Source organism: Somniosus microcephalus, chromosome 12 (assembly GCF_052327205.1).
Source record: "Somniosus microcephalus isolate GS21.2 chromosome 12, FLI_Smic_1.0, whole genome shotgun sequence".
NCBI classification, from domain to species: domain Eukaryota; kingdom Metazoa; phylum Chordata; class Chondrichthyes; order Squaliformes; family Somniosidae; genus Somniosus; species Somniosus microcephalus.
Genome location: NC_140998.1, coordinates 186,021,434 through 186,034,783, shown reverse-complemented (window position 1 = coordinate 186,034,783; position 13,350 = coordinate 186,021,434). Strand labels below are relative to the sequence as shown.

At 46.7% G+C, this 13,350-nt stretch overlaps 1 protein-coding gene and 1 pseudogene across 5 annotated transcripts in view; one reads left to right on the top strand and one right to left on the bottom strand.

Moving 5' to 3' along the window:
* LOC147109761 (uncharacterized) overlaps positions 1 to 6,500 on the top strand; it is a 137,427-nt gene extending 130,927 nt beyond the window's left edge. For all 5 annotated transcript variants that reach the window (XM_086003879.1, XM_086003878.1, XM_086003877.1 and 2 more), the window contains one exon: positions 6,206 to 6,500. In XM_086003879.1, coding sequence (XP_085860005.1) covers positions 6,206 to 6,261 — 56 coding nt within the window. In that variant the 3' untranslated portion in view covers positions 6,262 to 6,500. The remainder of the gene's footprint in view (positions 1 to 6,205) is intronic.
* Positions 1 to 13,350, bottom strand: part of LOC147109759 (uncharacterized) — a 1,788,622-nt pseudogene that overhangs the window by 838,262 nt on the left and 937,010 nt on the right.

The window sequence follows — 13,350 nt, the reverse complement described above, 5'->3', positions numbered from 1 at the left end:
TGCATGTAAAAATGCTTAGCAGCTTGGCAGAAGCATTGGGGGCGTGTCCTGTTAAACTGAGACCTCAAGGGGCGTGTCTCAGTTGCACAGCGCGCTACAGGCTTCGCGCTGGCTGCACTCCTGGGCGGCGTGACGTCAGACGCTGCCCGGGAGTCAACATTTTAAAACAGCAATTCCAGGCGTCCCTGAAGCTCAACGGCCGGCGCGTCGGGTAGGTGCAGATCGGGGGCTTACATGCGCGGCAAGCCCCCGACTCGAATTTCTGGGCCATTGTTTGAAAATTAAATTCTGCGAAATATTGGAATGATCCAGGTGCCAAATTTGAGAAATAAACCCCCAATGTTGGCACTGGATTCAGAAATAAACCCCCAATGTGGGCTCTGGATTGAGAAATAAACCCCCAATGTGTGCACTGGATTCAGAATAAACCCTCAATGTGAGCTCTGGATTCATAAATAATCCCCCAATGTGGCCAGTGGATTGAGAAATAAACCCCCAATGTGGGCACTGGATTCAGAAATAAACACCCAATGTGGGCTCTGGATTGAGAAATAAACCCCCAATGTGGGCACTGGATTCAGAATAAACCCTCAATGTGAGCTCTGGATTCATAAATAAACCCCCAATGTGGGCTCTGGATTGAGAAATAAACCCCCAATGTGGGCTCTGGATTGAGAAATAAACCCCCAATGTGGCCAGTGGATTGAGAAATAAACCCCCAATGTGGGCACTGGATTCAGAAATAAACACCCAATGTGGGCACTGGATTCAGAAATAAAGCTCCAATGTGGGCACTGGATTGAGAAATAAACCCCCAATGTGGGCACTGGATTCAGAAATAAACACCCAATGTGGGCACTGGATTCAGAAATAAAGCCCCAATGTGGGCACTGGATTCAGAAAAAAAGCCCCAATGTGGGCACTGGATTCAGACAAAAAAATGTGGGCACTGGATTCAGAAATAACCCCCCAATGTGGGCACTGGATTGAGAAATAAACCCCAATGTTGGCACTGGATTCAGAAATAAACCCCAATGTGGGCACTGGATTCAGAAATAAACCCCCAATGTGGGCACAGGATTCAGAAATAAACCCCAATGTGGGCACTGGATTCAGATATAACACCCCAATGAAGCACTGCATTCAGAAATAAACACCAATGTGGGCACTGGATTCAGAAATAAACCCCAATGTGGGCACTGGATTGAGAAATAAACCCCCAATGTGGGCAGTGGATTCAGAAATAATCCCCCTATGTGAGCACTGGATTGAGAAATAAACACCCAATGTGGGCACTGGATAGAGAAATAAACCCCCCATGTGGGCACTGGATTCAGAAATAAACTCCCAATGAAGCACTGGATTGAGAAATAAACCCCAACGTGGGCACTGGATTCAGAAATAAACCCCCAATGTGGGCACTGGATTGAGAAATAAACCCACAATGTGGGCACTGGATTCAGAAATACACCCCCAATGTGGGCAACGGATTCAGCAATACACCCCAATGTGAGCACTGGATTCAGGAATAAACCGCCAATGTGTGCACTGGATTCAGAAATACACCCCAATGTGGGCACCGGATTCAGGAATAAACCCCCAATTTGGGCACTGGACTCAGGAATGAACCCCCAATGTGGGCACTGGATTCAGAAATACACCCCCAATGTGGGCACTGGATTTAGAAATAGACCCCTAATGTGGGCACTGGATTCAGAAATTAACGCCCAATGTGGGCACTGGATTCAAAAATTAACCCCCAATGTGGGCACTGGATTCAGGAATAAACTCCCAATGTGGGCACTGGGTTCAGGAATAAACGCCCAATGTGGGCTCTGGATTCAGGAATAAATCCCCAATGTGGCACTGGAATCAGAAATAAATCCCCAATGTGGGCACTGGATTCAGAAATTAACCCCCAATGTGGGAACTGGATTCAGGATTAAACCCCCAATGTGGGCACTGGATTGAGAAAAAAAAACAATGTGGGCACTGGCTAGAGAAATAAACAACCAATGTGGGCTCTGGATTCAGAAATTAAACCCCAATGTGGGCACTGGATTCAGAAATAAATTATCAATGTGGGCACTGGATTGAGAAATAAACCCCCAATGTAGGCACTGGCTAGAGAAATAAAGCCCCAATATGGTCCCTGGATTGAAAAATAAACGCTCAATGTGGGCACTATATTTAGAAATAAACCGCCAATGTGGGCATTGGATTCAGGAATAAACCCCCAATGTGGGCACTGGATTGAGAAAAAAAGCCCCAATGTGGGCACTGGATTCAGAAATAACACCCCAATGTGGGCACTGGATTTAGAAATAAACCCACAATGTGGGCACTAGATTTAGAAATAAACACTCAATGTGGGCACTGGTTTGAGAAATAAACCCCCAATGTGAGCACTGGATTGAGAAATTAACCCCCAATGTGGGCACTGGATTCAGAAACAAACCCCACATGTGGGCACTGGATTGAGAAATAAACCCCCAATGTGGGCACTGGATTGAGAAATAAACCCCCAATGTGGGCACTGGATTGAGAAATAAACCCCCAAAGTGGGCACTGGATTGAGAAATAAACCCCCAATGTGGGCACTGGATTCAGAAATACACCCCCAATGTGGGCACTGGATTCAGAAATACACCCCAATGTGGGCACTGGATTCTGAAATAAACCCCCAATGTGGGCAGTGGATTGAGAAATAAATGCCCAATGCGGGCACTGGATTGAGAAATAAACCCCCAATGTGGGCACTTGATTCAGAAATAAACCCCCAATGTGGGCACTGGATTGGGAAATACACCCCCAATGTGGGCACTGGATTGGGAAATCAACCCGCAATGTTGGCACTGGATTGACAAATAAACCCCCAATGTTGGCACTGGATTCAGAAATAAACACCCAATGTGGGCACTGGATTCAGAAATAACACCCCAATGTGGGCACTGGATTCAGAAATAAAACCCCAATGTGGGCACTGGATTCAGAAATAAACCCCCAATGTGGGCACTGGATTGAGAAATAAACCGCCAAAGTTGGCACTGGATTCAGAAATAAACCCCCAATGTGGGCACTGGATTCAGAAATAACAACACAATGTGGGCACTGGATTCAGAAATAAAACCCCAATGTGGGCACTGGATTCAGAAATAAACCCCCAATGTGCGCACTGGATTGAGAAATAAACCCCCAATGTGGGCACTGGATTGAGAAATAAAACCCCAATGTGGGCACTGGATTCAGAAATAAACCCCCAATGTGGGCACTGGATTGAGAAATACACCCCCAATGTGGGCACCGGATTGAGAAATAAACCCCCAATGTGGGCATTGGATTGAGAAATAAACCCCCAATGTGGGCACTGGATTGAGAAATAAGTCCGCAGTGTGGGCACTGGATTGAGAAATAAACCCCCAATGTGGGCACTGGATTTAGAAATAAACCCCAAATGTGGGCACTGGATTGAGAAATACACCCCCAATGTGGGCACTGGATTGAGAAATACACCCCCACTATGGGAACTCGATTCAGAAATAAACACCCAATGTGGGCACTGCATTGAGAAATAAAGCCCCAATATGGGCACTGGATTGAGAAATAAACCCCCAATGTGGGCTCTGGATTCAGAAATAAAGCCCCAATGTGGGCACTGGATTGAGAAATAAACCCCCAATGTGGGCACTGGATTGAGAAATACACCCGCAATGTGGGCATTGGATTGAGAAATAATCCCCCAATGTGGGCACTGGATTCAGAAATAAACCCCCAATGTGGGCACTGGATTCAGAAATAACACCCCAATGTGGGCACTGGATTCAGAAATAAAACCCCAATGTGGGCACTGGATTCAGAAATAAACCCCCAATGTGGGCACTGGATTGAGAAATAAACCGCCAATGTGGGCACTGGATTGAGAAATAAACCCATAATGTGGGCACTGGATTCAGAAAAACCCCCAATGTGGGCACTGGATTGAGAAATAAAACCCCAATGTGGGCACTGGATTCAGAAATAAACCCCCAATGTGGGCACTGGATTGAGAAATACACCCCCAATGTGGGCACCGGAATGAGAAATAAACCCCCAATGTGGGCATTGGATTGAGAAATAAACCCCCAATGTGGGCACTGGAATGAGAAATAAGTCCCCAGTGTGGGCACTGGATTGAGAAATACACCCCCAATGTGGGCACTGGATTGAGAAATACCCACCCACTATGGGAACTCGATTCAGAAATAAACACCCAATGTGGGCACTGCATTGAGAAATAAAGCCCCAACATGGGCGCTGGATTGAGAAATAAACCCCCAATGCGGGCTCTGGATTCAGAAATAAAGCCCCAATGTGGGCACTGGATTGAGAAATAATCCCCCAATGTTGGCACTGGATTGAGAAATACACCCCCAATGTGGGCATTGGATTGAGAAATAAACCCCCAATGTGGGCACTGGATTCAGAAATAAACCCCCAATGTGGGCACTGGATTCAGAAATAACAGCCCAATGTGGGCACTGGATTCAGAAATAAAACCCCAATGTGGGCACTGGATTCAGAAATAAACCCCCAATGTGGGCACTGGATTGAGAAATAAACCCCCAATGTGGGCACTGGATTGAGAAATAAACCCATAATGTGGGCACTGGATTCAGAAAAGCCCCCAATGTGGGCACTGGATTGAGAAATACACCCCCAATGTGGGCACTGGATTGAGAAATAAACCCCCAATGTGGGCACTTGGTTTAGAAATAAACCCCAATGTGGGCACTGGATTGAGAAATACACCCCCACTATGGGAACTGGATTCAGAAATAAACACCCAATGTGGGCACTGCATTGAGAAATAAACCCCCAATGTGGGCACTGGATTCAGAAATACACCCCCAATGTGGGCACTGGTTTCAGAACTACACCCCAATGTGGGCACTGGATTGAGAAATAAACTCCCAATGTGGGCACTGGATTGAGAAATAAACCCCCAATGTGGGCACTGGATTGTGAAATAAGCCCCCAATGTAGGCACTGGATTGTGAAATAAACCCCCAATGTGGGCACTGGATTGGGAAATACACCCCCAATGTGGGCACTGGATTGTGAAATAAATCCCCAATGTGGGCACTGGATTGAGAAATAAACCCTCAATGTGGGCACTGGGTTCAGAAATAAACTGCCAATGTCAGCACTGGATTCAGAAATAAACCCCCAATGTGGGCACTGGATTGAGAAATACACCCCCAATGTGGGCACTGCATTGAGAAATAAACCCCCAATGTGTGCACTGGATACAGAAATAAACCCCCAATATGGGCACTGGATTAAGAAATAAACCCCCAATGTGGGCACTGGATTGAGAAATAAATCCCCAATGTGGGCACTTGATTGAGAAATAAACCCTCAATGTGGGCACTGGATTGAGAAATAAACCCCCAATGTGGGCACTGGATTGAGAAATAAACCCCCAATGTGGGCACTGGATTGAGAAATAAACCCCCAATGCGGGCACTGGATTGAGAAATAAACCCCCAATGTGGGCACTGGATTGAATAGTTTCCCGACCACAAATTTGAGCTTCTGGGAGAAAAAATAATGGAATCATTTTTCGAGGCTCCGCCCCCTCATCCGGTTGCGAGAGAAATACGAATGAGAGAGGCTATTGGCTCCAATCTAGGTCACCCTTCCAGAAACACCCTAACCCCTCCCGCCTCTATTAGAGGATTGAATAGATTCTTAAATGGTTGTAATGTCTTCGCCTGTCTCCCAAAACCCAAAGGGTTCCATGGCCTCGCCCCGCCCTATCTCTGTAACCTGCTCCAGCCCTACAACCCTCCTCTAATTCTGGTCTCTTGTGGATCCCTGATTTCCATCACTCCACCATTGGCGGCCGTGCCTTCAGCTGCCTGGACCCCAGGCTCTGAAATTCCCTCCCTAAACCTCTCCTACTCTCTCTCCTCCTATCAGATGCTGCTTAAAACCTACCTCTTTGACCAAGCTTTTTGTCACCTGCTAGTGTAGCTCGGTCAAATTTTGTTTGATTTATGCTCCTGTGAATCTTGGGTCATTTTACTACATTAAAGGTGCTATATAAATGCAAGTTGTTGGTGCTGTGTTGCAATTCGGGTTGTTTTTTCTGTTTTACACTTATAGAGAGATTTATTTCTATCCGCTGCTTTCAAATAATATTTAATGTATTTATTTCTCACAGGTAATGGGATTTCTCTTTCCCTCCTGGTGGCTCTGGTATTCAGAACATTGCTGTGAATGGCGATGTTATACAAACACATCCCCCAAAGCAGCAGATTCCACCTCCACTATCTGACCTGAGCAGCTCATCCTCCCGACTCATGAGATTTCATTCCTTACAACAGCATTAAAAAATCTAATCCAAAACCTCTAATTGCATCGCACACCATCATTTCCAGACTACTATTTTGCTTTGATTTAGTGTGGACTGTTCCTGCGGATTGTAACTGAGGTACATTGTGAATAAACAGGTGTGAACTCTATTGTGTTACTGTGCAATATTTCACTCCAGGCTGTCATTTACAGATTCACTTGTAAATTCTCAGCACTGAATCAATGTTTCTTGGTTCATCAAATTGAAAACAAAGGCATACAATGGTGCGATGATCAGTGGTCGGCCAGAGAGGATTGGGAATTTTTTAGAAATCAGCAAAGGACATCTAAAAAAATAATAAAGTGGGAGAAGATAGATTATGAGAGTAAATTAGCAAGAAATATAAAAACAGACAGTAAGAGCTGCTACAGGTATATAAAAAGGAAGAGAGTAGCTAAAGTAAACATTGGTCCCTTAGAGGATGAGACTGGGGAATTAATAATGGGAAACAGGGAAATGGTAGAGACTTTGAACAAATATTGAAACAAATATTTTGTATCAGTCTTCATGGTAGAAGACACTAAAAGCATCCTAATAGTAATGGATAATCAAGGGACTATATAGAGGGAGGAACTTAAACCAATCACTGTCACTAGAGAAAAAGTACTAGGTAACCTAATGGGCCTATAGGTGGACAAGTCCCCTGGACCAGATGGCCTGCATCCTGGGGTTTTAAAAGAAGTGGCTGCAGAGATAGTGGATGCATTGGTTGTAATCTAGCAAAATTCCCTGGATTCTGGTGAGGTCCAAGCAGATTGGAAAACAGCAAATATAATGCCTCTATTCAAGAAAGGAGAGAGACAGAAAGCAGGAAACTATATAGACCAGTTAGCCTAACATCTGTCATTGGGAAAATGCTGGAAACCAGTGTTAAGGAAGTAATAGCAGGACATTTAGAAAATCATAATACAATCAAGCAGAGTCAGCATAGTTTTATGAAAGGGAAATCATGTTTGACAAATTTGCTAGATTTCTTTGAGGATGTAACGAGCAGGGGAAAAGGGAACATGTAGATGTGGTGTATTTGGATTTCCGGAAGGCATTCGATAAGGTGCCACATAAAAGGTTACTGAACAAAATAAGAGCTCACGGTGTTGGGGGTAATATATTAGCATGGATAGAGGATTGGCTAACTAACAGAAAACAGAGAGTCGGGATAAATGGGTCATTTTCAGGTTGGCAAACTGTAACTAGTGGGGTGCCACAGGGATCGGTGTTGGGGCCTCAACTATTTACAATCTATATTAATGACTTGGATGAAGAGGCCCAGTGTAATGTAGCCAAATGTGCTGATGATACAAAGATAGGTGGGTGAGCAAGTTGTGAGGAGGACACAAGGAATCTGCAAAGAGATATAGAGAGGTTAAGTGAGTGGGCAACATTTTGGCAGATGGAGTATAATGTGGGAAAATGTGAGGTTATCCACTTTGGTAGGAAGAATAAAAAAGCAAATTATTATTTAAATGGAGAGAGACTACAAAATGCTGCAGTACAGAGTGATCTGGGGGTCCTTGTACATGAAACACAAAACGTTAGCATGCAGGTTCAGCAAGTAATTAGGAAGGCAAATGGAATGTTAGCCTTTATTGCAAGGGGGATGGAATATAAAAGTAGGGTATCTTGTTAAAATTGTGCAGGGTATTGGTGAGACCACACCTGGAGAACTGCGTACAGTTTTGGCCTCCTTATTTAAGGAGGGATATACTTGCTTTGGAAGCAGTTCAGAGAAGGTTCACCAGGCTGATTCTTGTGATGAAGGGGTTGTCTTATGAAGAAAAGTTTAGCAGGTTGGGCCTACACTCATTGGAGTTTACAAGAATGAGAGGTGATCTTATTGAAACATATAAGATACTGAGGGGACACGACAAGGTAGATGCTGAGAGGATGTTTCCCCTCATGGGGGAATCTAGAACTAGGGTTCATAGTTTCAGAATAAGGGGTCGCCCATTTAAAATGGAGGTGAGGAGGAATTTATTCTCTCAGAGGATCGTGAATCTGTGGAATTCTCTACCCCAGAGAGCTGTGGAGGCTGGGTCATTGAACATATTCAAGGTGGAGACAGGCAGATTTTTGAACTATAAGGGAATCAAGGGTTATGGGGAGCAGGCAGGACAGTGGAGTTGAGGTCAAGATCAGATCAGCCATGATCTTATTGAATAGCGGAGCAGGCTCGAGGGGATGAATGCCCTACTCCTGCTCCTAGTTCTTATGTTCTTTTGTTCTTAATTTGAAATATTAGACTGTTTATAATTGCCAGCGATACTGTGTGTGACACATGCCTGTGACGGTGACCAATGTCTGACCTTCTCTATGGGATGTCCTGCTGCTTGTCAGACCTTGGCCAGTTAACCCATTCTTTGTGTCTTGCCCTGGATAGAAAGGGGTGATTGGCTTCTTGGCCATCAATGGTCAGTGTCTCGATCCATTTCCCAACCCCAGTCACTCAGCAACGAGCTCGAGCAGCTGGGGATCAGGAATAGGAATAGTGATGAAAGAAGGAAGAAAAAAAGGAAGAAAAAAAAAGAAAGATACAAAGAAATAAAGAAAGAAAGAGGAAGAAAAGGAGAGAACTAGTGAGAGAGAAAGACAAGGGGAAAGACAAAAAAATCCCACAAGCATCAATGTGATAAATGACCAGATAATCTGTTTTAATGATGTTGGTTGAGGGATAAATATTGGCCAGGACACCGGGGAGAACTCCCCAGCTCTTCTTCAAAATAGTGCCATGGGATCTTTTATGTCCACCTGAGAGAGCAGACGGGACCACGGTTTAACGTCTCATCCAAAAGACGGCACCTCTAACAGTGTAGCGCTCCCTCAGTACTGGCACCTGGATTATGGACTCAAGTCTCTGGAGTGGGATTGCGAACGCACGATCTTCTGATTCTGAGGCGACAGTGCTACCCACTGAGCCAAGGCTGACACTGTTTTATTCCACTTAGAAACCTGCAGCTAAACAGGTGGAAACTCGGGGAAATAATCTCGATCGGGCACCAACCCACTCCACGGCACTTCTGAGATTTCACTGAGCAAGGACCACATCCCTTGTATCAGCTCCCATTCCTTGTATCAGACCCCATTCCCTGTGTCAGTCCCATTCACTGTGTCAGATCCCCATTCGCTGTATCAGATCCCATTCCCATGTCAGATCCCCATTTCCTGTATCAGCTCCCATTCCCTGTATCAGATCCCCATTTCCTGTATTAGTCCCATTCCCTGTATCAGACCCCATTCCCTGTATCAGTCCCATTCCCTGTATCAGACCCCATTCCCTGTATCAGATCCCATTCCCTGTATCAGATCCCATTCCCTGTATCAGTCCCATTCCCTGTATCAGATCCCCATTCCCTGTATCAGATCCAATTCCCTGTATCAGATCCCATTCCCGTGTCAGATCCCCATTTCCTGTATCAGATCCCATTCCCTCTATCAGATCCCATTCCCTGTATCAGATCCCCATTCCCTGTATCAGATCCCATTCCCATGTCAGATCCCCATTTCCTGTATCAGATCCCATTCCCTGTACCAGATCCCATTCCCTGTATCAGATCCCCATTCCCTGTATCAGATCCCATTCCCTGTATCAGATCCCCATTCCCTGTATCAGATCCCATTCCCATGTCAGATCCCCATTCCCTGTATCAGATCCCCATTCCCTGTATCAGATCCCATTCCCATGTCAGATCCCCATTCCCTGTATCAGATCCCATTCCCTGTATCAGATCCCATTCCCGTGTCAGATCCCCATTCCCTGTATCAGTCCCATTCCCTGTATCAGATCCCCATTCCCTGTATCAGATCCCATTCCCTGTATCAGATCCCATTCCCGTGTCAGATCCCCATTTCCTGTATCAGATCCCATTCCCTGTATCAGATCCCAATCCCTGTATCAGATCCCATTCCCTGTATCTGATCCCCATTCCCTGTATCAGATCCCATTCCCTGTATCAGATCCCCATTCCCTGTATCAGATCCCATTCCCTGTATCAGATCCCATTCCCGTGTCAGATCCCCATTCCCTGTATCAGTCCCATTCCCTGTATCAGATCCCCATTCCCTGTATCAGATCCCATTCCCTGTATCAGATCCCATTCCCGTGTCAGATCCCCATTCCCTGTATCAGATCCCCATTCCCTGTATCAGATCCCCATTCCCTGTATTAGATCCCATTCCCTGCGTCAGTCTCATTCCTGCATCAGTCCCAGTCCCATTCCCTGTCAGATCCACGTTCCCTGCATCAGATCCCCATTCCCTGTGTCAGATCCCATTCCCTGTGTCAGATCCCATTCCCTGTGTCAGATCCCATTCCCTGTGTCAGATCCCCATTCCCTGTATCAGATTTCCATTCCCTGTGTCAGCCCCCATTCCCTGTATCAGATCACATTCCCTGTGTCAGATCCCATTCCCTGCGTCAGTCTCATTCCTGCATCAGCCCCAGCCCCATTCCCTGTCAGATCCACGTTCCCTGCATCAGATCCCATTCCCTGTGTCAGTCCCATTTCCTGTATCAGATTCCATTCCCTGTATCAGATCCCATTCCCTGTTTCAGTCCCATTCCCTCTATCAGCCCCCATTCCCTCTATCAGATCCCATTCCCTGTGTCAGATCCCATTCCCTGTGTCAGATCCCAGTCCCTGTGTCAGATCCCATTCCCTGTGTCAGCCCCCATTCCCTCTATCAGTTCCCATTCCCTGTGTCAGATCCCATTCCCTGTATCAGATCCCATTCCCTGTATCAGATTTCCATTCCCTGTATCAGATCCTCATTCCCTGTATCAGCTCCCATTCCCTGTGTCAGATCCCCATTCCCTCTATCAGTTCCCATTCCCTGTGTCAGATCCCATTCCCTGTATCAGATCCCATTCCCTCTATCAGTTCCCATTCCCTGTATCAGATCCCATTCCCGTGTCAGATCCCCATTTCCTGTATCAGATCCCATTCCCTGTATCAGATCCCAATCCCTGTATCAGATCCCATTCCCTGTATCTGATCCCCATTCCCTGTATCTGATCCCCATTCCCTGTATCAGATCCCATTCCCTGTATCAGATCCCAATCCCTGTATTAGATCCCATTCCCTGCGTCAGTCTCATTCCTGCATCAGTCCCAGTCCCATTCCCTGTCAGATCCACGTTCCCTGCATCAGATCCCCATTCCCTGTGTCAGATCCCATTCCCTGTGTCAGATCCCATTCCCTGTGTCAGATCCCATTCCCTGTGTCAGATCCCATTCCCTGTGTCAGATCCCCATTCCCTGTATCAGATTTCCATTCCCTGTGTCAGCCCCCATTCCCTGTATCAGATCACATTCCCTGTGTCAGATCCCATTCCCTGTATCAGATCCCATTCCCTGCGTCAGTCTCATTCCTGCATCAGCCCCAGCCCCATTCCCTGTCAGATCTACGTTCCCTGCATCAGATCCCATTCCCTGTGTCAGTCCCATTTCCTGTATCAGATTCCATTCCCTGTATCAGATCCCATTCCCTGTTTCAGTCCCATTCCCTCTATCAGCCCCCATTCCCTCTATCAGATCCCATTCCCTGTGTCAGATCCCATTCCCTGTGTCAGATCCCAGTCCCTGTGTCAGATCCCATTCCCTGTGTCAGCCCCCATTCCCTCTATCAGTTCCCATTCCCTGTGTCAGATCCCATTCCCTGTATCAGATCCCATTCCCTGTATCAGATTTCCATTCCCTGTATCAGATCCTCATTCCCTGTATCAGCTCCCATTCCCTGTGTCAGATCCCCATTCCCTCTATCAGCCCCCATTCCCTCTATCAGTTCCCATTCCCTGTATCAGATCCCATTCCCTGTATCAGATTTCCATTCCCTGTGTCAGATCCTCATTCCCTGTATCAGCTCCCATTCCCTGTATCAGATCCTCATTCCCTGTATCAGATCCTCATTCCCTGTATCCAATCCCATTCCCTGTATCAGCTCCCATTCCCTGTATCAGATCCCATTCCCTGTATCAGCTCCCATTCCCTGTATCAGATCCTCATTCCCTGTATCAGATCCCCATGGTTGTGGTGGTTGAAGGTCAATCATCACAGCCCCAGGACATCGCTGCAGGCGTTCCTTAGGGGAGTGACCTAGGCCGAATCGTCTTCAGCTGCTTCATCAATGACCTTCCCTCCAACATAATGTCAGAAGTGGAGATGTTCGCTGATGACTGCACTGTGTTCAGAACCATTCACAACTCCACAGATAATGAAGCAGTCCATGCCCGCATGCAACAAGACCTGGACGACGTTCAGACTTGGGCTGATAAGTGGCAGGTAACATTCGTGCCACAGAAGTGACAGGCAATGACTTTCTCCAACAAGCGAGAGTCTAACCACCTCCCCTTGACATTCAATGGCATTACCATCGCCGAATGCCCCCCCACCATCAACATCCTGGGTGTCATCATTGACAAGAAACTTAACTGGACCAGCCACATAAATACTGTGGCAACAAGAGCAGGCCAGAGGCTGGGTATTGTGCAGCGAGTGTCTCACCTCCTGACTCCCCAAAGCCTTTCCACCATCTACAAGGCACAAGTAAGGAGTGTGATGGAATACTCTCCACTTGCCTGGTTGAGTGCAGCTCCAACAACACTCAAGAAGCTCGACACCATCCAGGACACAGCAGCCCGCTTGATTGGCACCCCATCCACCACCTTCAACATTCACTCCCTCCACCACCGGCGTACCGTGGCTGCAGTGTGTACCATCTACAAGATGCACTGCAGCAACTCGCCAAAGCTTCTTCAGCAGCACCTCCCAAACCCACCACCTCTACCACCTAGAAGGACAAGGGCAGCAGGAGCCTGGGAACACCACCATCACCTCCAAGTTCCCCTCCAAGTCACACACCATCCTGACTTGGAAATATATCGCCGATCCTTCATCATCGCTGGGTCAAAATTCTGGAACTCCCTCCCTAACAGCGTTGTGGGAGTACCTTCACCACACG